Raw genomic sequence first — 25,840 nt, forward strand, 5'->3', positions numbered from 1 at the left:
CTCCTCAGTTTTCACCCAATGAACTAAAAATTTATGTTCCCCAAAAAACCTACAGGTATATAATTATGGTAGCTTTATTCATAATTGTCAGAAACTGGAAACAACACAAACATCCTTCAACAGGTGAATGGGTAAGCACAGGAAAGAGGCAGAAAAGCCCAGGATAAGAAACAGGCAGGACAAGGGAATTGGGGGAATGAGAGAGCTGCTCCATATTGTGATTTTTGTAACAGTTATACATGTCTGTGTGTTTATCAAAACTCACAGAATTATACAACAAAAGAGCAAACTTCCCTGTTTGTAAGTTATAATGTTTTTTACAAAGTTTAAAAAACTCAATGTTTTCTTAAATATGAGGACATAAGATACAAACAATGTAAAATAAAATCAGATCAGATCAGCCATCAAACAGATTAAACATGGAAAAATAATCCAGTTTATCTACTACTGAAAAGTTAATGAAAACAATATAAGTTGCTCTATCATTCTGTGGTATTATTATTTGAGTCCTTCTCAGGAACCATAAAAGGTAACACCTTTGGTTTATAAACTACCAATACCAGCTGGCAAAGTAATCAAGAGCCCTGTGAAACTGGGATATTTTCTATTTACACCTAATACAGAATATAGAATGTGAATGTGCTTAGAGAAGGATAAGAAGTGAGACAATCCAGGGTCTTGTATTAGTTTCGGGGAAATGCTCTGGCTCTAGTTCTTTAGAACTACACTGAGAGCTGCCAAGATTGAGTGGAAGAGATAAAAACCAATCTAGAGTAAATGGAAAGATTGTCACATCTAGTGTCTAACACATAGCCACGATTCTAAAAATAATACGTAAAAAATTCAGTCATTCACCTTAATAGAATTATCTCGTAGGCCACTGATAATTTTTTCATCATCATACTGTAAACAGTAGACACCTTTACTATTTTCAGAGCGGCACTGAATCCTCTGCAAGTTGTGTCGTCCACACCGCCAGTTAGATTCTATAGTCTAGGGAAAAAAGGAGGCAAGAGGTGAGTTTTTGTGAATCAACTTACTCTATTAGGTTTCAGACTTTGGCGTTGCTTCCAGAAACAGCATACCACCGATACCCCAATCTTGGTTTGCATAACTGTCTGTGGATAGGATCATGCTCTTTTCCAAGTAAGACATTAACCCAACAATGTTTTTTCTTAAACTTTCCCTGCCCATTTGGCAACCATCATAGGATTTCCAATGAGTTTTGGACTGGGCTTGAAAAAACAGGCCTAGACAGAATTCAGTATGTTTAAAGAATGCCGTTTGCACCCAAAACATGCAAATAAATAGTAACTCATTGGGTTGCTCCCTAATGCCAATTAAAAAACCATCATTAAGCATATATTGACAATCTACATATCCAAACAAAGTATTGTCTTGATCACTGAGGAAAGATAGTGAGCAACTACTATAAGCCAACTACATAGGAAGAATTTTATTTATCATTTTTAACCTTCCTAATGTTTCTGTAGAGTAAAAATGGTACATTTTAGCCCTAGATTCTTATTCCTCTTATCATTCATGCAACATTTGCTGAGATGTTAATATATTCCACATACTGTGCTAGGCACTGAGGATAAAAAGATCAACAGGAGACACACTGCATTCAGGGAGGCACCACTCCAATATCTAGGCCCATGGTGTCTGGATCTAGAGAGACACTAAGTTTATTTGGTTAAATGATCCATACAATAACCTTGGAAGGAAGGAAGTACTTATTATTTCCTTTTTACAAACAAGAAAACAGAGTTTAATTTGCCTGCAGCCACAAAATCAGTAATCGGACTAGCTGGAAATCACACTCAGTTCTTTCCAACTCCAAACCCATGCTTTTGCTACTAACATATTCAATGCCTACAAAGCAGGACGGGCCTGCCTCTTGAGGCAGTGCACACAGAACGTAAGAAGATCAGTAACAATTCCAAAAGTGCCAAATGAGTGATAAAAATTCTAAGTGCTGCAGGACTTAAGGGAGATAATGAGCTCTATAGCCTGAGACACTGGGACAAGTTTAGTGAAGAAGTAGGTCATACCCAGAGCACCAGAAGACCTAACCTCTGGTAGTAGATATAAGTGATTTTTTAAGGCTCAAAAGATACAATGTCTCTACTAAGAGTAACTAAAGTCTGAATTCCTGATCCTTGAAATTAGGGGACAAGAGGGATTTCAATAACCTGTTACACTTCAGTTCAGGATATAGTTTCTCTCTGAGTAGCTAATTATTTCTGTATAGCTAAAAGTCTAATTATTTGCTTTGTTGAAGGAGTACTTAATTACTGGCTCTGCTGACATCTAACAAACTGTATTTCTTCTTATTTTGAAGATAGTATCCTTCTGTGCACTCTAAAATGTTACGATTTACTGAAAGCTACCTGCGAGGCACTATGCTTTTCTAACACTATACCACTCACTTTATATGTTTTGTAGCTAATTTAATCGTAACTCTGAAGCAGGAATCATTGTTTGCATTTTATAGAAAAGGAAATGGAGGGTTGGAGATATCGATACACGTATACTGAAAAAGCGATTATTTCCATCATTTGTGGCCCCAGTGCTCAGCAAGAGTCCTGGAAATACGGTATCTTCCCTCAAGGAGCTCCCATACACATCCGTGAGGGCAGGATGGTATATTTCCAATGCTCAGGAGATACAAGGAGGTGCCATGGAGATGCCAGGAGAGGGGAAATACTCATTTGTCCATCTGCCACCAAATCAGAACTTCCTAGCCTGGGTCATCATCTCTAGTGACTTGGTAAAATATTAGACATACAAAAGCACACTTCAAAACCAAAAAAAAAAAAACTAACCCAACCATCTCTGCTACCTCTATCAAAGTAGACAACAGATCTGTCCGGATAAGCAACTTTTTAAAAAGAGGTCCAGAATACAGGCATTTCTTAAGCAGAACTCAACGCATGGAATCATTTAGAGAAACAATGTATTTTTAGATAGTGACTGTGCCATCTCAGCATGCTAAGCACTCCAGGAAAATGCTGATTTAGTAGGCAGATGTACTGGTAACAAGTCTAATTTGTGGCCAGTGACTCTTGGCAGTAGTTACCAATGTTCACGTTATACCCCCTGGGGGCCCACAGAGTTGCTACAGAATGTATGATGTCATATGAACCCAAAGTATTACAGAGATGAATACATAATATGTCTTTACATATATGTCAAGTGTTATCAAGCTGTTCTTAGGTTTAAGAGGTATACAATTGCTTTAAAATGACACTGAAGCAGTAAGTAGCTTTGTTATGCTCTATATTTCAATGACTAGAAAAAGCACATTTACTACCGCATGGGAGTCTGAGGGGGAAACAATTATTTTAATTTAAAAGAGGGGATGGGGGGAATCTCTATACCAAAAAGAATTTTCTCCATGCTCTCCCACTGCTCTAAAATGTTTCCTAGAAGTGGGTGATGTGGTTACAATCTTTAACTGTACCCAAAACCCTGAAGACGCAGCAGAGAAGACTACACAGAGGAGCCAGGGTCAGGTACATACTCAGCCTGTGATACATCAGTCCCTGAGATGTCTGGACAGAGGACGACAACAACATTAAAGGCTGGGCTATACCCTCTATCCCCAACCCTCAAGTAAGAGCTAGGGAACAGGACCTCTCAAAAGCTCTCCTAGATACCAGACTTTCATTCTAAGTTGAACAGAAGTTAGCAAATGGCTTAGCTTCTCAACACTTATAAAAAGCCTACTTTTCTCAAATAAGTTTCTGCATTTTAAAAGAAATAGTTTGTCAACCAATTCTTGATGTGTCATTTTACAAAGTCCTCGCCTAGGCCTGTTTTAGAATCATTAGTTTCTTGAATCCCAAAGTGTAGCTTGCTTTGAAAAGCCACGAAAGAGACACGGAGCCAGATGAGTGAGTTGATTGCTTTGCTGCGCACCAACCCTGGGTAACTCCTCTTCTCAATTCCCAAGGCCACCTGCACAAGAAAGCAGCACTTCCTGTCAACTACGCCGGCCTGAAAAACTACCCCCATGATGTCTGACAACCTTGACTCTTACTTGAATGCTTATAACCCAGGTCTTTTTTTTTTTTTTTTTTTTTTTAGAAAAACCAGACCTTTAAAACTGGCAGGTAGCCCACTGTGGTAGAAAACACCTAGGTCAAGTAGTAACTTTGGCAAAGGACTCGCTGCTGTAAAGATGGGAAGAGTAATATCTACTCCCTCAAAACCACTGTAAGGTTCAAATGAGATTATGTATATAAGTTCTCATTATGGTGCCAGCAAATGGTAGCAGTTATGTTCTTCTTCAGTTGTTGAAAACGTTAACCAAAAAAAAGTGGGCTGCAACAACAAATACATATATTCTCACAAAGTTGCCAGAAATTGTTGTCTCAGTCTAGGCTGATATTTAATGCTAATAAGCCTGAGCCTTCCCTAACCATTCCCAGGAAGAGGCTCAGCCTTCAAATGGAATCCAACTATTACCTTAACGCCAGCAGCAGGAACAGAGGTCATACACAGGTGCACCTCTTTATATGGATACCTATCATTTCACTTAGCCATCATGTGGTATGGCTACTGTAGAGGAATATTTCATGTTTTTGAGAACTTGTAAAATCCCCTTACCCTGCGCAAATTTTCAAAATACTGGGAAAGTAGCCATGATACACAGAGTATACAGCGGCATTTAAATTGGCAATAGAGTGAAAACAGATGTCTGAGTATGCAGGAATAACATTATTTTTAGAAGCCTAAACACAACTGGGTGGGTGGGCAAGTTTTGACATTTTCTGGTCAGGACAATGTTAATATCAGGTTTGCAAACCACAAAAAAGCTCCCCACTTTCCCTGAATAAAATGTGGCTTATTAAAAGGTGTGATACAACACACCATCATCTTCCCAGTGGTCTGTCCAAGAAGAGCACTTCAGAGGCGTTAATGCAATGAATGAAGAGAGGAAGAAGGTAGATTACTTGAAGGAGTTTGTCACTACTCAAATGGCAAAAGAGAAAAATCCAAGTTCAGAATACCAGAACTCTAGGGCTGTTATAACAACTCCTATCTCTCTGTTAATAGACAATTGGGGGCACGCTAGAGTGAAAGCAGCATGGGCTTTGAAGTAAGAATCTCAGCTTTGACAATTTGAGGATTAAATTAAATCACTTGTAGCAAAGTATCCAGCAGTCAGCCCACCGTTAATGGTAACAACAATAATAACAGCAACAACTAAGACTCTAGACAGCAAAGGAGAATATGGCTGCTTCTTTTAGGAGTGAGCCTCAGGTTTTCTAGGAATTCCTTCTCAATTCAGAGGCCCTCTAAACCCTCTCTATGTGTGGCAAGAACACCCAGGCGAGATGAGCCTTTGCAGAAAGCTTACAATACTTATTTATTCTCCCCAGACTCCATTTCTCACATCCTCATTTCCTGAATAACAGGAGTTGGCTGCACTAAGCCAGGTTCTCTATTTTCCCTTAAAATTAAGCCAATTTTCGGTGGGTCAATGTAGAAACGCAGATTCAGAGATGAACATTTCCTTTCTCCTCATCAGAGCCAAATCTGGGAACGTACAGATTACAGGAGCTGGCACATAAGCCAAGCTGTCGAGGTGGAGGAAGAAGGAAAAAAAAGAAAAAGGTGTTCTGAACTGGCAACCTTGCAAAGTCTAAGGGAAACAACACAAGAGACTCTGAAGCTATGTACAGGCAACTGGGGAGGGAGGGGGGACATAAACAGCCACTTGACATTCCAAGTGTCATTTATCTTTCTGCAATGTGCTTAAAACCCTACTACTTTCCCATAACTGGACTAAAACAGGGTCCACTAATCAGATCTTAACTCATACCCTTTTTTCAACGAACAGTCAAGGACACTGCGTATTCACACAATTAGAGAAAGAGGCAAAGGCCACCTTGAAATTCAGCAGGCATAAAACATGCCTCTTTCTCCCTCACTTCCTGAATTTTCCACTCTGAAAATGACAAACAACAACTCTCAGCCTGGATAGAGCTAGACAGACCTCAGTTAAAAGCCCATCCCATCTCTTCTACTTAACTATGCAGCAAGTCCTAAAACTTCTTTTAGTCTCAGTTTCCCCTTATTATAAAGATAATAACATGCACCTTGTTGTAAGAATAAAAAACAATCATCTATGTAAATCACCCAACATGGTTTGATATATGCAAAAACTCGAAGTGGGTATTTGTAATTATTATAGTCTGCTTGTGAGGATTTCATACCAGTCATACGGACAGAGCCAAGCCCGTGAGAGGCTCTCATTTGATCCATGGATCACTGGAAGAACTCTCTACATATAACTCTATATATTCTGTTTTATTCCAGACAGAATAAAACACACTCTCAAAATGGGAGTAAAAAAAATCTATTTTGAGGTGGTAGCAGTGGTCTATTGTTAAAAACTCGTATTAAGGATAGAAGGGTATATCGTTGATCACAGACTCTCAATTACCCACTAGCTGTGTGATCCTGACTAAACTGTTTAACCTTTTTAACCTTCTAAGGTTTCCTCAAATTTAAATAAGTACTTGGCCTACCTTTCAGGTTTTGTCCAAAATGTTAAAAGAGAAAATGCATTATAAAGTAGTTAACAAAGTATCTGGCATAAGTAAATGCTATTAGTGGTACATTACTTTTATGATTATTACTAGTAGCACATATATCAAAGTATAAACATCATCCCTTATATCAAGAGGTCTAGCCCACAAAAATCTGGAGAAGACTTTTGTGGCCAACCAGTGGGTTTTTCCAAACCACACTTTAAGAACCACTGGGTAGACCACCATGATGTAGAGGCTGTGTCGCACAGGGTTTTCCCACAGAGCTGTTTCCCCTCACACCTGCCTCCTCTCCTACTTTAAACTATCATTTCAGCCTGAAGAAGTGATGATGGCAGGTGGTGTCAGATACTGTCATGCCACAGAATACTGAATTCACATTGTCAATTCTAACAGCAGTCATGAGGATTCAATAAAACTATCTATGTTGCCACATCTTCAACCTGATCAGAGTTCTTCCAAGGTTCCTGTTTGTTCATAATTAACTTTAAACATCATTCTTTTCAAAGAATTTTTTTGATAAAATTATTCGAAGAAGTCTGGAAATAACTCTGTAAATAGTTGCCCCTCATCAAGTGAAAAAAAAAAACAGAGGGTAATGTAGTTTATAAGATGTGTACATAAGAAATGCCTTAGTACAACTACCTGGGGTAAGAGACAGCCCCATCTCCCCTACAATACACACACATCAACCTAAGATTAAAGTTAACACCATGTCTCAGCCACTAGCACTGTAGGGGCAACTTATTCTAAGTTTGGAACTGCCAATGGTCAATTAATTCTTAAACTTTATGATTTATCTAGTGAAAGTTTTTATTTAACCTCCTTAAAGGGTTACTTTATAGATCATTTCAGAGAGCAGAATATTCAAGACAGTTTGGGCTTTAAATAATGATATTCCAGTCACATTCAGATTTACCATTAATGGAATGATTCCATTATTCACATCTGCCTGGAAGGGGGGGTGGGGTCTGAAAAAGCACATGTTTCTCCGTTAATGAATTTTGGCACAATAACTTTTATGTCTATCACCTGGGGGAGAGGATTACTTCACATTTGGGAAACTGAGTATAACTTTATGGGTGATATTGCATTGCCTAGCAAAGGCTAAACTTTTCTGCCAAGGAGGAAACAGTGAAGTAACCAAGACCTGCCAAGAACACATGTGAAAGAGTTAATGAGAAATGCCTGTGCATGTCTTTCCTGGTTCAAGGAAAAAGGCTAAAATAGTAAAACTGAACTAATTAGAACACATGAACGATATCAAACATCTCCAATGTTTCTCATCAAGTTTACAGAGTTTTACTGGTCTGGTGAAGTTCAAATCCAAAATGGTCCAGGAGCATAATTTGCCCTATAAAATCCACTTAACTATTGCTTAGAATGATATCTGAGTCATGTTTATGAAAAACTATGAGTAATGTACAGAGAAAACTTGAAATGTGCCTTCTCTAGTTCTCTAGAGATGGCTCAAAAATGTAAAACAATGCTTACTTAAAAAAACGGGGCCTTGGATTTTGGAAAATTTATCAGATTAGAATAAAAAGATGATTTTAGATTAAGGTTTGAATTAACTGGCAGCCTTGCAGAAGCATTTCATGTTTTAGAAAAGTTACATATTCTTTGCAAAAGACATTATTTTCTCTGCAGAATAGCTGCAGATTATATACAACATGACACATTTACTCCAAAAGCTCAACTTTTAAAAAAAATTATTAGTTCTACGATTTTAGACCAAAAGAACACTCTAAGGCAACATAAAAAGTTGAGAACAAGAAACAAAGAGCCCATAAAACAGATAAATCATAAAGTTACCTCTATATCCTGGATAATCTTTGGGTATAATGACCTATAAAATGAATTTGGAGGGCCATCTGTGGGTCTGTTTTTAAACAGGTACTGATCCCTGGCAAATAAAAACAAACAGATGTTACATTTTTGCACATAAAAGGGTGAATTTTATCTAAACATGGTGCTGACAAAGATATATCTTTCATGTCTTTTAATTTGCATTGAGTTTTAACAGTTCAAAAGCAGGATTTCTGACAAATTTACATGTTACAGACAAGTTTAGCTCAATTCACAGCTCTCTAACAAAATCCTGACCTTGTTTTCTGAGTACTAATATATAACAATCTAGCCTTTCATTCCATAGAGTTTAATAAAAAGCGCTAATGTAGCTTTGTGAAAAATCTAACTTAGTACACATCAAACTTCCTCCCATAAGGAAAATACAGCCCTATATGCACCTCTGTCTGTAGCTCTCTCTTTCTCTTTGCTAACTGGGCCATACAGCATACAGCTAGCTATAAAGCTGCATCAGAGTTACGAGTTTTCTCTGAAAAATCCTATCACTGTTATTACTTCCTCAACCAGCAGTAATAACAAACAGCAAAATGGCACTATCTGACTTTCTCATATTTTTGTCATATCTATATTTTGGTAATGGTATCATCAACTAAGCAAAATGTGAAGGAAAAAACATAAATACATAGCTTTGAAAAGCCAAATCCATTCAAACTATATAATACAGTTAATAAAGGAAATACACATTTCAGAGGGAGAAATTTTAACAGCTTTAACTTTTTCTTCCAACTTTTGACCACTCATTTTCCCCCCTTTTTAAAAATAGGCCAGCACATTTGCAAGTATAATTGCATTTTTGAGTAATCAAGCTGACTCTATGTCAATGAAATTTTTTCAAGGGAACAAGAAACCCAAGTACTTACCACCCTCTTCTTTCTGAAAGTCCTTTCCATAGGGGATCAGTGCGTACCATTCGTTCAATCAGCTTCTTCCAAAGCATTCCTTCTGAGATCACTCGCTGCCATTCTTTACATACCAGCTCTGCCGCACACAGAGACCTGGCATCCAGGTACGAAAGAATGTTTTCTGCTATGTGATCTAAGCCTTGCTCTACAAAACAGAAAAGGGAATGAAGGAATGGGAAGAGAGATGGAAAGGTACCAGCCATCATTTCCTTAAAGATAAGGGGAATAAAGAAATCCTGAACCAAGTAAAATATTTTAGTCATATCAAAAGTTCTACAGATACTCAAATCCATGAGTACATAAACATATACACTTCTTTTTGGTTCTGATTTTTTACGATAAAACAATTGATAGCAACTCTTCTCTGTGTGTAAAAGCTGACCTTAGACAGTTCTGTATTTGTCAAATATTATGATAAGACTTTTCATTTTCTTTTACATAACTCTCACAGCACTCCTATGGGGCAATGACGCCCCAAATTTGACAGATGAAGCACAGAGAGGTAAAGAACTCAAGATTTTACACTCCCTTGGCTTTACTACTGGAACTCAGATTTCTTGCTTCAAAGTTTGTGTTCATTCCCATCTTACTCACTGTCTCTCATAACAAATTATATCCCCATTAATCCATACCCGGTGTGAATCCCTGGGAGATCAGAAAACAAACAAGGCAAAACACCGACTCATCTTGAAAAACTTATGAAAAGTTAAATGGCAATCCAAGAATTAAACTCGATTGTGCTTAAATGTATTTTTGTCAATCTTTTCATCTCCCTTTCGTGAGTATCCATTTTCTGTTCCTAAACAGACGGGACAATCCTCAAAAGCAATAGCCCCATGTCTACAAATCCTAGAATCTTAGAGGTCATTGGCTTCAACCTCCCACGATACAAGGATACTCTCAAAGAAAACCACTTTCAGCCTCTGCCTGACATTCACAATGGGAAGATGATCAACATGGCCACCACTGTTGCCACCTGTAAACTCCCATCCTGTGGCGGTAAGTATGTCTTCTACAGTTGCAAGAAATAAAGCTTCTCCCCAAGCTTATTCTGTGTAGGGACGAGAACACAGAACTTATCATCAGAAAATTCCCATTTCAAGTCCCAGGTTCACCACTTACTAGTTCTATGACATGAAACAAACACCGAAACATCCCTGTGCCTTGAATGTATGTGCCCTAACATACAAAATGGTAATCACCAGTAACAACTATCCTTTCTTACACTGTCTGTCAGAATCAAATTCAACAGTTTTCTGAAAACATTTTATAGACAAGCACTCTACAAGGTTAATATCTGTTCTCTTTTCTCAAAATAATTAGAAGTAGTATAATAGCACTAAACTTGGTTGTTGAAAGGCCAGATGTAGGTAAATTATTAAACTTTCAGAGTCTCAGTTTCCTCATCTGTATAAGATTACGATAATAATCTCTACTTGATTCTGAAAATATCAAAATGAGATGATGCATGAAAAATGCTTTACAAACTAAAGTTCCTTCAATTCTAAGAATGACTATTATTATACCATTGGTTATAATTTCCAGGTCCTTCATATACTAAAATTCTCTTACTCTGGACTAGATCAAAGACCCAAGCTATGGTCTAAGAATAAAGACTACACTGGGACCACTGTCCTTTCCTGCATGTCATTTACAGTTAATGTGGTCAAAGGCTGCACTGCCTTCATCTGATAGTCATATCACAGAAGACGCCTAAGATGGCAGTAAGTTAGAATAAAATCCCAGGCCTCTCCCCCAAAAACATCTATTGAAACAATTTCCCTGAATGCTCTATTTGTACAGCTAGTTGGAAAGGTGGGGGGCAGCTTTGTGCAGTTTATATTTATCCTTACTATAATTCACCTTCAAAGCTTTGTCTGACCCATCCATTTCAGTCTCTAGAATTCTGAGTTTTGTCACACCCAGAAGAGTGGGTATTCCACACCAGACCTGCATGATGGGCTAAAGTACTAAGGCAAACATGTTAAACCATGTTGGCAAACATGTTAAACGGGTAAGAACCAAGGACAGCACCCATGACACTAGCTATTAGTACCTATTATTATAATATTTCCCTCCAAGCTAGCACTGATGCACGCATCAATATGCCCAGGGCACCCACACTGCGCCATCCGGTCTGTAGTCATCTATATGTGCCATTGCCCAGTCCATATCTCTCTATTCTGTCCTCAGAGGTATTTGGAAAAATCAGCCGATGATGATATTACCATCTATTTACATCATTCTTCAGACCTACCTACTAGCCTGGTAACTTTATCCAAAAAGGAAATAAGGTGAGTAGGGTATGGCTGCTTTCATGTTCCCGTGCTGGGGTTTACTACATAAAGTTGTATTGCAATTTTTCACTTACATATTGACACTAGCTGCTTGGTAACCCTTTTAAACATATCTAGTTCATGTTCATTATAGAAAATTTATAAAGTGTAGATGAGCAAAAATTTTTAAATCCCTAAACCCCATTTCCCAGAGATGGGAACCACTTTTCACATTCTGTATACATCCTTCTAGGTTTACACAACCATACACAATCTTTTCAGAGGCTGATTAGCCTTTGAAACTCATCTAAGAATTCCGCTAAAGCACAACATCAAATTTAATAGCTAAATCCCCCAAAAACACCTTCTCCAGTTCTTAAAACCAGGAAGTCTGCTCATCAATCATCTCTGGTGCTATGATGCAAGACTACCATGTGCAACTGTACAAGCTGTACAGGGGACAATTGTACCCAATAGTTCTGCATACTGATTTTCAATTGCTTCACAATGTTCTACAATTTGAAAAATCACAACCACAGGTTTTGCCACTATCCAGGCATACAATGTATTTAGGCCTACTTGTTTATAGGAGCTATGTGATTGCTAAATATCTTCACATCTGTCTCAAACACAACTTTGCTAACTTTTGTTTTAAAGCCATTATTCTTGGGTTGGGGGGATGGTGGGATTAGGTTAATGGGAGTGAAAATATGTTGTTTCTTTCTATTATCACTATACTATCTATTCTAAGCACACTATCCCTTCATTCTTTATAATCTGGCTCCAAATAGTTAATTATTTTGTTTTCAACTCTTTCAATTTACTTCAACATTTTGGACAATTTAACATTATTTGGAGTTTGGTCTTCTTGGTACCATTCTCAAAGGTTTCACAGGGACTCACTCTATCACCCAAGCTGGAGTACAGTGGCACAATCATGGCTCACTGCCACCTCAAACTCCTGGGTTCAAGCAATCCTCCCACCTCAACCTCCCAAGTAACTAGGACTACAGGCACATGCCTCCACACCCAGCTAATTTTTTTATCATTTGTAGAGATGAGGTCTCACTATATTGCCCGGGGTGGTCTCCAACTCCTGGGCTCAAGCAATCCTCCTGCCTTGGCCTTGAAAGTGCTGGGATTACAGGCGTGAGCCACTGCGCCTGGCTGCCTTTCTTCCATCTTCTATGTTTACTTAAAATCAGGGAAATCCAAGGATAATCACATGGGGTTCTGCTTGTGCCTCTCCATCACTAGGATTGACAAATTATTCATCAGAATTTAAAACTGCAGAATCCGTCAGCCTTCTTTTATCACATTTTTGTTCAGTCTCTAGCCGTGGACTAACAGACTTAGCTCTTTCAATCTTTCTAACGCTGGGGTACTTATCTATCTTCCTTTCCTGATTTCTACACTTAATATTAGAACATAGCTAATTACAGCGTCTCACTCTGTTGCCCAGGCTGGAGTGCAGTGACATGATCATGGCTCACTACAGCCTTGACCTTCCAGAATCAAGTGATCCTCCTGCCTCAGCCTCCCTAGTAGCTGAGACTACAAGTATGCACTACCATGCCAGGCTAATTTCTTAAAAAAAAATTTTAGTAGAGACAGGATCTCACTATGTTGCCCAGGCTGAGAACATAGACACTTTTAAAGTAATGTAAACTTCACATCATTAACCCAAATCCTCCTAATTGGTTATAAACACATCTCAAACTAATTCCCCTCTAGAACTCTCTGCTCTCTGAAAGGTGAAACAAATGGCAAGACAAGGATGCATGGTGGCTCACACCTGTAATCCTAGAACTCTGGGAGGCCGAGATGGGCGGATCACTTGAGTCCAGGAGTTTGAGACCGGCCTGGACAGCATGGCAAAACTCCATCTCTACTAAATATACAAAAATTAGCCATGGTGGCACACGCCTGTAATCCCAGCTACTTGGGAGGATGAGGCACGAGAATCACTTGAACCTAGGAGGTGGAGGTTGCAGTAAGTGGAGATCACGCCACTGCACTCTAGCCTGGGTTACAGTGCAAGACTCTGTCTTTTTTAAAAAAAATAAAAAATAAAAAGAATGCATTAGATACTCGCCTTTTCAAACCTCAAAGGCTGCAACATCCCCATCATCCGTGATGGGAAAGCAGCACCCAAACCTTCAACCTATCTGAGTGGTCTATAAGCCTGTGTGGTTGTATCTGACTCAACTCAGGGTTACTGATTTTCAAAACAAAAGCAACAAGAAAAGATCCCCCCAATCTTCTCCTGACCTACAAAATCAGAATCTCTAGACGGTAAGGCCCAGGAATGTGGGTGTGTTTTTTTTTTTTGGAAACAGATTCTCACTCTGTCGCCAGTATGGAGTGCAGTGGTGGGATCTCAGCTCACTGCAACCTCCACCTCCTGGGTTCAAGCGATTCTCCTGCCTCAGCCTCCCGAGTAGCTGGGACTACAGGCGCACACCACCATGCCCAGCTAATTTTTGTATTTTTAGTACAGACGGGGTTTCACCATGTTGGCCAGGATGGCCTTGATCTCTTGACCTCATGATCCGCCCAACTCGGCCTCCCAAAGTGCTGGGATTACAGGTGTGAGCCACCGTGCCCAGCCAGGAATCTGTATTTTTAAGAAGTGCCACTAGATAATGCTGAAGTATTAGGAACTATTGGTTTATAGCAATGATATCCCTTTTAGTCCTCTTTGATTCCCCCATCAATTGCTCACAACTAGGCTATCAATGAGTTTTTACAGAAATAAATCCCTTACTAATATTTATTTCTTCCTCTTTCAAATGCCATCAGTCCAATTAAGCAACATCTCAGTGATATCTATGAGATTTGACCTATTTCCTTTGTCTGATACTTTAAATGCATTTCCTCCTTCTATGAGGCAGCATGTTTTAGTCTTGTGAAAAACACACTGCCTCAAAGTCAGATAAACTAGGTTGCATCTCAGTTCTGTCAACTGCTAGTTGTGTGACCTTAAGCAGATCAGCTTTCCTTTTAGGATCTCAGTCTTCCATAATATCAGAATGATATTAAATGTCTGAAATAAATTACATCATATAATCTTCACAATAACCTTCTGAGATAGGTACTCTACATACCCAGTCTTGCTGCGAAAGTTAATAAGACAGCATACGTAAGGAGCTGGGTAAATAAGAAGTTCACTCAAGAAATATCAGTCTTTGTTCTACTCTCCCCCAAATCCTCTCAGCAGATATCAATGGACAAGGCCGATACACAATATTCTTCTTGTTACCTTCTGCAGAAAAAATACTACGCATCTCCTCCAGCAAAAAGCTAAGCCCCCCCTCTATTTTCTTGGTATAAGTCTCATGGCCCCTTAAATGTTTTGAGAAGAACAGGAATCACACAATCTCTATTCAGGTACCTTAGAGTGGCCACCCTCAGGAGCCATGCAGAGCATGTAACTTTCTGGTTTCAAGCCTATTCAGGACAAAGAGGTTACTGAATAAGGTGGTCCATTTGCCTGGGCTAAAAAGTGCTTTGAGGTGTTAAAACTAAGCATTTTCTGAAGTACCTATGTCTGGCTCTCATTACTCTATCATGCTGAGACTCCCCCATCTCTCACCACCACCCCCTCTCCCTAAGGCAACAAGAGGACACATTACAGCCTCAGAAAATTGAGGCCATAATACTTCGCACACAGTGCTGAAGACATGCTGCTGTTGTTAATTACAGGAACCAGATGAAAGTCTGGAAAAACTTCAATAATAAATTAAAACAATTAAAAGGCACAAATTTCAAAGCTCAATATGTAAATAACACTGTATCAAAACTCAAATGTCAATTAAATGCCCTTGACTACAACCAGTTTTAACACAGCTGCTTAGATCATACAATTACAGAAACTTTTATTATTTTAGAAATGCATTTCAAAGAGCAGCTGCAAAGAAACTTCCTTTCCCACCCACCCGTGTTATCCCTTCCCCCTCCCTAGTCACAAATCTAGTTGTAAAATCTGAAGTTCTAAACGTTTTAAAAGAAAACAATGCAATTACTAACAGCAACAGTCCCTCAACGGATGCCTTTCACTTGGAAAACACCAACCTAAGGTTTCAGACCGAAATGAAGTGAAAAGAAGCTCAGGTCACAAAGTCTAACATCTTTTTTCCATAAAACACCCAGGAAACAAAACAACAAAGTGACAGACACCTATATGATGTCAGAATGAATCAATTCGGGAATCAGTGGGTGAATAATTAAAATTTCCTACCAATAAATCTTACTACCTCTGGAGACGCAGGTGTTTCCTGCCTCTCTGGGCTTTTTCTTAAGCTGCCATCCTCAGAGTACCCAACAGATGCCAGGCATATTATAACATATTATCATTAATCCTCACACAATACCCATAAAGTATTACTATTATTCCCACACAGATGAGGAAACTGAGGCTCCAAAAAGTGGGACCACACAGCTGTAAAGTGTAAGGGCTAGGATTCAAACCAAGGGCCTGTGTGACTCCAGCACCCATGCTTTTTCCTGTCACGCTGCTCTGGCAGTGTACCCAACCTAAAGCCTCATCTATGCTCTGTTTCTTCCACTTCTCCTGGGACCTTTAATCTAATCTCTGTCACATTTACGGTCCATAATGGCTTATCATCCTTTCTTGGGGATAAGACAATTGAATAAACCAGGGCCAGACAGCCAAGTGTTTCAAAACTCTTAATTGCTTAGACACCTCAACAAACAGATCACCAATACTTATCACCCTTTCTGAAGTACAATCTGTCCCTACTTTACATGGTATGAATTTTCCCATTAACAACAGTTCTTACAAACCGCAAACTCAGCCTGCAGAAATTGACATTGCAGACTAAACATTTACTATGATTTTTAGAAAGGCATATCATAATTATCACTTTTTCCACTGAGCCAAAAGGAGCCAGAGACCACAAACATTTTCCATTTTCCCTATACTGACAGGTATGATATTCACAGCAAGCATTTAAAAGCTATAATTATAATTAATGGTTTTCACAATCAAATGAAGTCGTAAGTTGACTGTCAATTTCAATAGTGTAAAAACCTCAAACTCAAGATGATGTACAGTAAAAATGAAACACCAAACTAGTATAATGATTCATAAGTTGCTCCACACATTATTAAATCTAAGTATGAACATGGACGCAGACCTGTTTCTCCTGTGATGCTCTTAAGGCAGAGTCTGTGTTAAGGAACTAATGCCATGTTTAATCTAGGTCTACTAGATACTAACTAACACAATCAACTTGGCCAGCTTGCCCTCAGCTATTAGATTCATATGTATGATATATACTGACATATGTATATATGTTCAGATCAAGTCCTGTTAAAACAAATAGCATTTTAACTAAAGTATTTCCATGTCCCAGCCAATGGTCCATTCATTTCATGTAATATTCAATACCACAAAATTCCACTTTAACAGAGATATGGACAATGCCTTAACATTCGCTGTAATGAAAACTGAATTGTATGCAATTATACTAACCATATTTATATACATAACACATGTTCATCTGTTCTGCTTCTTCTCCAAGGCTGTATACTCCCTAAGAGATGGGGTTGCCTCTAAACTATACTCTGAAAAATCAAGAGAACTTCAACAGTGCCACCTTGTGGCTACTCTGCAAATACAAGGTGAGTTCCCTGGCACTAAAACGTTTGAGAAGCAAATTACAGGGAAGAAAATAAAACCAAAACGGTGGAAGACAAACAATAAATTGAATTGCTTGAGAAAAATGAAGGCATCCTCTCATCAGTTAAAATCACTTATGAGGGACAAATACAATCACCAACTTAAAAAAAGACTCTGTCTTTTCTTGGTGTGAGATGCAGTCTGATTCCATAGGTTTCTGGGTTTGAGTTCTGTACATATAGAGAAGCTGCATCATATGTACATGCCTCATCTTACTTCCATTCACCTGTAATTCTCTCTCACGCAATCAAAAGCATGTCTCCATCTCCCCCTCCCTGGATCCCTCCCTCATAATTAAAAGTGAGAATTATTGAACTGAGTTGTAATCCTTACATTCAGTACTTGGGGCCAATTTAAGGAATTTTCCTTAGCCTTTGTACTAATTTTTGAACCAACCCCTACCATCATTCACATCACCACCACTATAATCAAGATGTGTGATTCTGGGCATCTCACCCAATTAACTTCTCCTTGGCTTCCTAATCTACACAATGAAAAACAGGACTAAGTGATGGCTAAGATCCCCTTCAGCAATTAAATAGTATGATTCTAGAAAGAGAGGATTTACGTTTTGCTTTTCTAGAGATTCTAATGGAAGAAATGAGCAAGTCATGCTAGATTTCAGCATAAAAAGAACGGCAGTGTCAAATTTTTCTAAGCTAACTCTCAAATATCCTTAAAACTCCCATTGTAGAAGGTAAACTTACACGTTTTGGAAGACAGATTAGAAATCAGAAGCTGGTTTGTCAATCTGCAGCCTCAGGTTTCAGGTCTGAGGCCTGAGCCTGGATCTTGTTTGCTGTGGAAGTACTTAGAACATGAGTCTTGTTTGCTGTGGAAGTACTTAGAACACGGAGTCCTGATGTTCTATAAATCACAGATAGGCTAAGGGAGGAGCTACTCTTTAAGAAGCTATCCTGTAGCTCTGACAAGGGCTAGGGTTGTGGTAATGGTACGGGCTCATCCCTGGCTACTTCTAGGCTTATTTTGACATGGCGGTTTTAACCACACACTACACTGGCCACATCAGAGGAAAACATTCTGGCCAGCATTCTCTATAGGAGTGAAATCTCTATATCTTACCTAGCCAAATTTAAATTGAGGATTTTTTAAAAAACAATATAGAAACAGAAAAAAATTCATGATTAATCATATTCAAAGGCGAGTTCAGCACAGTGGTGCATGCCTGTAGTACCAGCTACTCAGGAGGCTGAGGTAGGAGTATCACTTGAGCCCAGGAGCTCAAGGCCAGCCTGGCCCACACAGCAAGATGCCACCTCGTTGATAAAAACAAAAAGGTGGTACAGAACACAGCAAATTTTAAATTATTTTTTAAAAATCAAAGGGAAATAAATAGGTGGAGCACAGTGAAACCATTCTGTAGGAGACTCTTAAGGCAGATATATGTCATTATACATTTGACCAAACCCACAAAATGAATCACAGCAAGAGTAAACCCTAATGTAACCTATGAATTTGGGGTAATAATGATGTGTCAGCTTAGGTTCATGAATTGTAACAAATGTACTGCTCTGCTGTGCAATGCTGATAGTGGGGCAGGCTGAGGAAACGGGTTATGTGAATATGGGAATTCTCTGCATTTTCCCTTCAATTTTGATCTGAACCTCAAACTGCTCTAAAAATATAAAGTCTACTTTTAAAAATCAAAGTAAATTTAACCAGATGTGTGTGTGTGTGTGCGCGCGTGCATGTACACACCTATGTGTGTATAAGACATATACGGGAAGACAGTAGTGAGGGAGAGGATGCAGAAACAGCTTTTGAGAAATATAATAAAGACATGCTACCAGTTTTCCCAATGTATTTTTGCCATTCCTTAAGTGCCACTTCAGATACAAATGAATGTCCTAAACTTTTGGGACACTTCCCAAACATACAAACTATGTTTGAAGGGAAAAGAGTACCAATTTTTTTTAAATTACATACAAAGGCAAAGTGCAGACTCTAAACTACATCAAAATAAAAAGCATATCATTAACTCATTCAACAGACCAAATGAAGCAACAGTTATGACCAATAATGAACACTTTTTTTTTTTTTTTTTTTTTTTTTTTTTGAGACAGAGTCTCGCTCTTGTTACCCAGGCTGGAGTGCAGTGGTATGATCTCAGCTCACAGCAACCTCCACCTCCTGGGTTCAAGCTATCCTCCCGCCTCACCCTCCTGAGTAGCTGGAATTACAGACATCCGCCACCACCCCCGGCTAATTTTTGTACTTTTAGTAAAGACAGGGTTTCACCATGTTGGCCAGGCTGGTATCGAACTTCTGACCTCAAGTGATACACCTGCCTTAGCCTCCCAAAGTGCTGGGATTACAGCTGTTGAGCCACTGCGCCTGGCCAGTAATGAACATTATTAAAGATACTGCCTATATTTCCTAGATAGATACTAAATTATAATTCCTCGAGTTCCATATATGAAAGTATGCGTCCCAAAGAAACGCTGCCTCACACAGTACTCATTGAATCATTTCATAAATATCCACCTAGGTCCTTGGGCCGGGCTTTCTTCAACTGCTCAGCTTTTGAAAAGACAAGTACAGTTACCTGGTAAAGCGGTAATAAAGTCCCGCTGCAACATGGGCTTCAGGTAAGAGTTAATATGTCCATGCTGATAATGACACATTCGTGAAATAAGATGTTCCACAAATTCCACTTGATCTGATTCAGACCACTGGTCAAAATACTTAATACACAAGTCTTTTTCTTTTTGATAGTTTCCTTCTGATGGCCTCTTTCTGGAGACGATCACAGATGATGTTCCATTACTTATCTATTTTAGAAAAACAAAAAAAAATTAGTTTAACAAGGAAAGAAACCTAATTAATATTTCTAATGAAATATTTTTCACCCTGTGTATTTAATCTTAAAATGCCACTTTTACCCTAAAGGCAAACTCATTCCTTTACTAATTCATTCAGGAATTAAAAATGTATTCAGGGTCTGTGTCCTCAAATTAGTCACTACAGGAAATGCCAAAATTATAGCTATTTCTAAAAGGCACCTTAAATTATCATTTTCCAATGCTTACTACAAAATGATGCTCCAAAGATATATACTGGGTTATCTCTATACATGGGATATATATGAATTATCGTCTCCAAAGATAGCTAATGCTGGAGATAACCATCTTAGAGAAACTGCTCAACTTGGCAAAGTGGCAACTGATTATTAACAGTTTGTTTTACTTCCTCAAAGTTGAAAGTTAATGCTACATACATTTATGCTAATGGTTCTCAAACTTGAGCTAGCATCAGAATAACAGGAGGGATTGTTAAACACACAGATTGCTGGGTCCCACCCTAGAGGTTTTGGTTTTATTAGTCTGGAGTGGAGCCCATGAATTTGTATTTCTAACAAGTTTCCCAGCAATGCTGATGCCACCGGTCCAGAGACTACACTTTAGGGACCACATGTTGAGAACCACAGGTCTATATAACAAAGATAAGCTGTGTTGTGTTGAAACCTGAAAGCAATTCAATCCAAAAAGCTTCATTTTACCCAACAGTTTCAATCTCCTCCATACTGTTTCCCAGGGCTACTAATCTGGCAAAACAGTTTAGACTTTCCCATCCTTCTTTTGATTACCTTCTCAGAAAGTGACCCAAGGTAAATAAACCATGTATACCTGAAAAGTTCTGCATCTTACGTAGGTGGTTTATGGACAACTCACAGACTCTTATACTAACAATGTATTTCTCATCAAATCTTCCTACAAGTCCTTACATAAAATCAGCACATATTTTTTAAAACTGAAACTACATACACTGCATCTGGACAGTAACATTAAAAATAATCTCCATCACTAGACTCAAACCACAACTACTATGAAGTGCAGTAACCTCCCTGTCTAAAAACAAAATAACCTCAATACCTCTGTCAAACATTTGTCAAGCCATCTATCGACCACTCTTCTGACAGCCTCCTCATACATAATACCAGAAAAAATAACACAAAAGATAATTCTAAGAACTGAAGAGCTGAATTACAAATACCTATTAATTCCATTAGGAACTTATCTCAGGAGTCTTACTTACATGGAATGAACCAAGAGTTTTCACTATCAGTATGTCCCCTAACTTAAAGTGGACTAAATCCATCCCAGAGAAAACATCCTTTATAAATATCCAAAGGCGTCTTCAGTCTTCCTTGACAAAAAATCTTGTCTGAAGTTCTTATGTCCATATTTAGAGGGATGAGATGGGAAGGCATCTATCTTCCACTCAATTTATCCTACCGCCCCATTGTCGAGGAATGTTTCTTCCCTTGTATCTTGGGTGAGGAAAAGCTCACTGACACCAGGTACCACCAGGGGGAAGCATTGAACAAGGATTTTGAAATTTTGCTTTTACTAAGACATTTGAGTCTTAACAGATCCAAAAAATAAGAGTTGAAAACAGAGATGAAAAGTCTTTTCTGTGATGAATATTGGCAAGAATAAGGGGCATCTAAGTTGCTTTAAGCATAAGGATGTCCACCACAATATAACAAGGAAAAGTTAGAAATAACTGCCCAATTACAGGCAACTATTTAAAACAAATTCTAACACATCACCATTAAGAGCTATAATGTAAGCCACTAAAACTAGCATATAAAGTAAGATTTTGGCCAGGCATGGTGGCTCATGCCTGTAATCCCAGCACTTTGGGAGGCCAAGTTGGCTGGATCACTTAAGGTCAGGAGTTCGAGACCACTCTGGCCAACATGGTGAAACCCTGTCTCTACCAAAAATACAAAAAGAATTAGCCAGGCATAGTGGCGGGCGCCTGTAATCCCAGCTACTCAGGAGGCTGAGGCAGGAGAAATGCTTGAACCTGGGAGGCGGAGGGTGCAGTGAGCTGAGATTGCACCACTGCACTCCAGCCTGGGGTGCACAGCAAGACTGCGTCCAAAAAAAAAAAAAAGTAATATTTTTATAGCAACAGAACATGCTTATGAAATAATATCAAGAAACAAAAGGCAAGATCCAGGATTTTATAAAACATTATCATCACAGTAATTCATGACAAGGGGAACACACCATGACAGAGTAAAGGATATACATCAAAATCTCAAAAGTGCCTTATCTTAAGAAAGAAAACTATGTATGCTTTCCTTCCCCCTTTATTTATATATTTGATTCCAAATAACTTGCCAAAATAATGGTTCATAACAGGTTAAATATAATGATAACAACTTGCATTTGTGTACTGCTTTATAATTTACAAAGTACTTTCACAGCCATTAATTCATTTGATAAGCAAAAGTGTTATTTTATTTACAGATAAGTTCCTAATCATCTGGCCTCCCTAGAGTGTTTGTATAACTATTAACTAGTTGACTGAAAGATAAATGAAAGAAAAACTGAAAGCTAAAGTGTGAAGAACCACTGCCAATTGAAAAATCATAGTAAATGAAGAGCATCCCACTGCAAAATAATAAATGTGAAGGGTACAAAACTCAGTCTGTACACAGTGTTAAGAAGAAAATAACGGCATGTGCACTATTCTATAGCACATTTTCAATATGCTATTTCCAGCCACATGCTCAGCCCAGCAAGCTCTTCCTAGCATTGTTTTTCTTTGCTTCACTTCCTCTTAAATGTTTTGGATGCACTTTGTTCCTGCTAACTAATCTATCTTTTCAGTTTCAAATCAAATGAACCCAGAGAATTTATTTTTACATTATTATCTTCAGATTTAGATTTGTTTTGCTTTTAATCCTGTCTTCATGAAGGGGAAAGCCATGTGTACCAGCATGGTTGATAAACCACCAAATCATGAAGCTTTGCTTGCTCCCCAAACCCCCAACCACACACATACACACACACACACTTACACACACACACACACACACACACACACACACACACACACACACACACACACAACCTGGGAAATTGGGAAGAAAACTGGCAAACCTTAAACTAGAGCCAAGGGAGAAGGAGACAAGCTTAAAAGGAAAAGGCAACCAATGGAAATGGGAGAGAAGAGTAAAGGTTGAGAGCAAAAGGAGAAAAGGTCATCCATGTATACACTGGTGTGTGGCATGGTGCCATTCTGGTGATAAAGGATGCCATCACTGTCCATCTTTGGCTTAGGCAGAGGCCACAGACAGAACATTTTAGGCTACAGCCAACTTCAGAATCTTTGTGGAAACTCCAAAATTATTTAGCATATTTGTAATGACAATTCCCTGTGGAATGAAGATAAATTAGGGTGGATTCTGAAACTAGCAAAACTGCACAAAAGAAAACAAAAATGCTTGGCTCTTGATTCCACTGAGGACATTAACTGAGGGAGCATCCTATCTACAGTAAGTCAGTTGCTATCTAATCTGTGCGCCGTCATTCCTACCTGCCAAAGAGTATTTTTCTTTGGGGACTCATCTTCATTTTGATCTTCCATAACTGAAGTGTTCTAGGGGGGGAAAAACAGGTTATTTGAATTATACCAAGTTTTGCAAATCCTAAATAACTACAATAAATAATTTTGAAAACCCAAACTAGAGTGTACCAATACAAACCCAAGAACTATTTGGCTTTGTGGCTAACACACGCCATTTTGGGTCAAGGGAGATGTGCTCATCTTTCATAAATCAATAAAGTTAGTGGTTAGACAAAAGCAAGCATAAAGTCATTATTTACAAAGGTTGGGTGTGCTTAGAAAAAAAGGCTAAATTGTGGGAGCAAGGCTGAGGCTCAACCTCAGTCATCACTGTTTTTGTACTTGTGACAAGAAATTCCAAAGACCCATGAAGTTTCCGATGATTGCACAAAACATTTACTAGAAGGTCTGCTATTCAGTAATGCACCCCAAGGAATCCGCAATTAGAAGTAGCAAAGCCTTGGAAGCCCCCCTGCCTTCGTCTTTCCTCCCCTGATAGCCTTGTTTTTCTGGAATGGCTTTGCAATCTCCGCTAGCAAGCATAGCGGGTGCCCCAATCTTCTCCCTGAAGAGGAGGATGCTGTTAGCCAGTAACAATCTGGCTTGCCTTGGGAATGCATTAGCTTTTGATTTTTGTGTTTACTGCACAAAGAGGTACTGTGTAATTATTCTTTCTGGTGACCCAGTCACTCAATAGATGCCCATTAACTAGAGATTATACATGATTGGATTTTCCCTATTGAAGCTCCCACCTAATGGCTAAATGGAAACTTAATGAGAAGGGGAAGTGGGCTAGTTGTGCTCTGAAAAGAGTAACAACTCATTTATGGATAGCAGTCTCTCTAAATTCCTTCCAAAACCTAAAATTATAAGACTGGGGTATAAAATTTAAACAACATTTGTCTCATAGTATTATTCAAAAGGATATTATAGATCTATTTTTAAGGTATCAGTGTTTTACAAGATCCTGTTTGTTGTCTTTAGGGAATGAGCCTCTCTCAAATTTTCCCTATTTTTCCTTTATGTTCTACAAGTCCTAAAATGTTTGGACTATTTATACAGTATTTCCAAACAATCCATTTGAAAATACCAATGTAGGTAATGATGTAAGAATCACCACTGAACACTAGCTGCTCTACAGGTCACAAAATTGGCTCTGATCAGGAATGCAGTATGATGGAGTAGGAAAGTCAAAGGCTTTGAAGCCAAAGAGAAGTTGGATTCCTGATTTGGTCACTCATTCAGTGTGTGTGTGTGTGTGTGAGCCTGAGCAAGTTCTTTTACCCTGGGAACAAATACAAACACACAGAGTTGTTGTGGGGATGGAGACTGCCCTACACAATGCTTAGTGCATAATGGGTATTCCAAAAAACATTACTTCACTCTCCGATTTGAAGATGCTACTTTTCACTGCGGCATTATTCACAATAGCAAAGACTTGGAACCAACCCAAATGTCCATCAATGATAGACTAGATTAAGAAAATGTGGCACATACACACCATGGAATACTATGCAGCCATAAAAAAGGATGAGTTCATGTCCTCTGTAGGGACATGGATGAAGCTGGAAACCATCATTCTCAGCAAACTATCACAAGGACAAAAAACCAAACACTGCATGTTCTCACTCATAGGTAGGAACTGAACAATGAGAACACTGGAGACACAGGAAGGGGAACATCACACACTGGGGCCTGTCGTGGGGTGGGGGGAGGTGGGGGGATAGCATTAGGAGATATACCTAATGTAAATGACGAGTTAATGGGTGCAGCATACCAACATGGCATATGTACACATATGTAACAAACCTGCACGTTGTGCACATGTACCCTAGAATTTAAAGTATAATTTTTTTAAAAAATGAGAAAAAAAAAAAGAAGATGCTACTTTTCCCCTGTGTTATCTTCTTATGCTTTTCTAATTTCAGAGATTTTGACAGGATGCTCCAGATGGCTGCCTATGGGGAAAACCTGACTTTCTCAGTAAAATCTTATAAACCCCACAGCATCAAGGTCCACAATGAGGGAGAGGGACAGGAGGGTGGGGCTCTATGTGAAAATCAACCATGAGCTAGAGAGGAAGGCAGTGTGTCCAAGAGTCCAAAACAGGACTGGAGTGGTGAAAGCAGTAAGTAATTCTGA

At 38.8% G+C, this 25,840-nt stretch overlaps 1 protein-coding gene across 9 annotated transcripts in view; it reads right to left on the reverse strand.

The window, feature by feature from the left end:
- Positions 1-25,840, reverse strand: part of FBXW11 (F-box and WD repeat domain containing 11) — a 147,538-nt gene that overhangs the window by 29,154 nt on the left and 92,544 nt on the right. For 7 of the 9 annotated variants that reach the window (XM_004042990.4, XM_019028228.3, XM_019028230.3 and 4 more), the window contains 5 exons: positions 23,669-23,731; positions 19,881-20,106; positions 9,293-9,479; positions 8,379-8,469; positions 856-993 (listed from right to left, as the gene is read on the reverse strand). In XM_004042990.4, the coding sequence (XP_004043038.1) occupies positions 856-993; positions 8,379-8,469; positions 9,293-9,479; positions 19,881-20,106; positions 23,669-23,731 (705 nt within the window). The remainder of the gene's footprint in view (positions 1-855; positions 994-8,378; positions 8,470-9,292; positions 9,480-19,880; positions 20,107-23,668; positions 23,732-25,840) is intronic. The other 2 variants (XM_004042989.4, XM_004042991.4) reach the window with 1 other exon arrangement.

The sequence above is a fragment of the Gorilla gorilla genome, chromosome 4 (assembly GCF_029281585.2).
Source record: "Gorilla gorilla gorilla isolate KB3781 chromosome 4, NHGRI_mGorGor1-v2.1_pri, whole genome shotgun sequence".
NCBI classification, from domain to species: domain Eukaryota; kingdom Metazoa; phylum Chordata; class Mammalia; order Primates; family Hominidae; genus Gorilla; species Gorilla gorilla.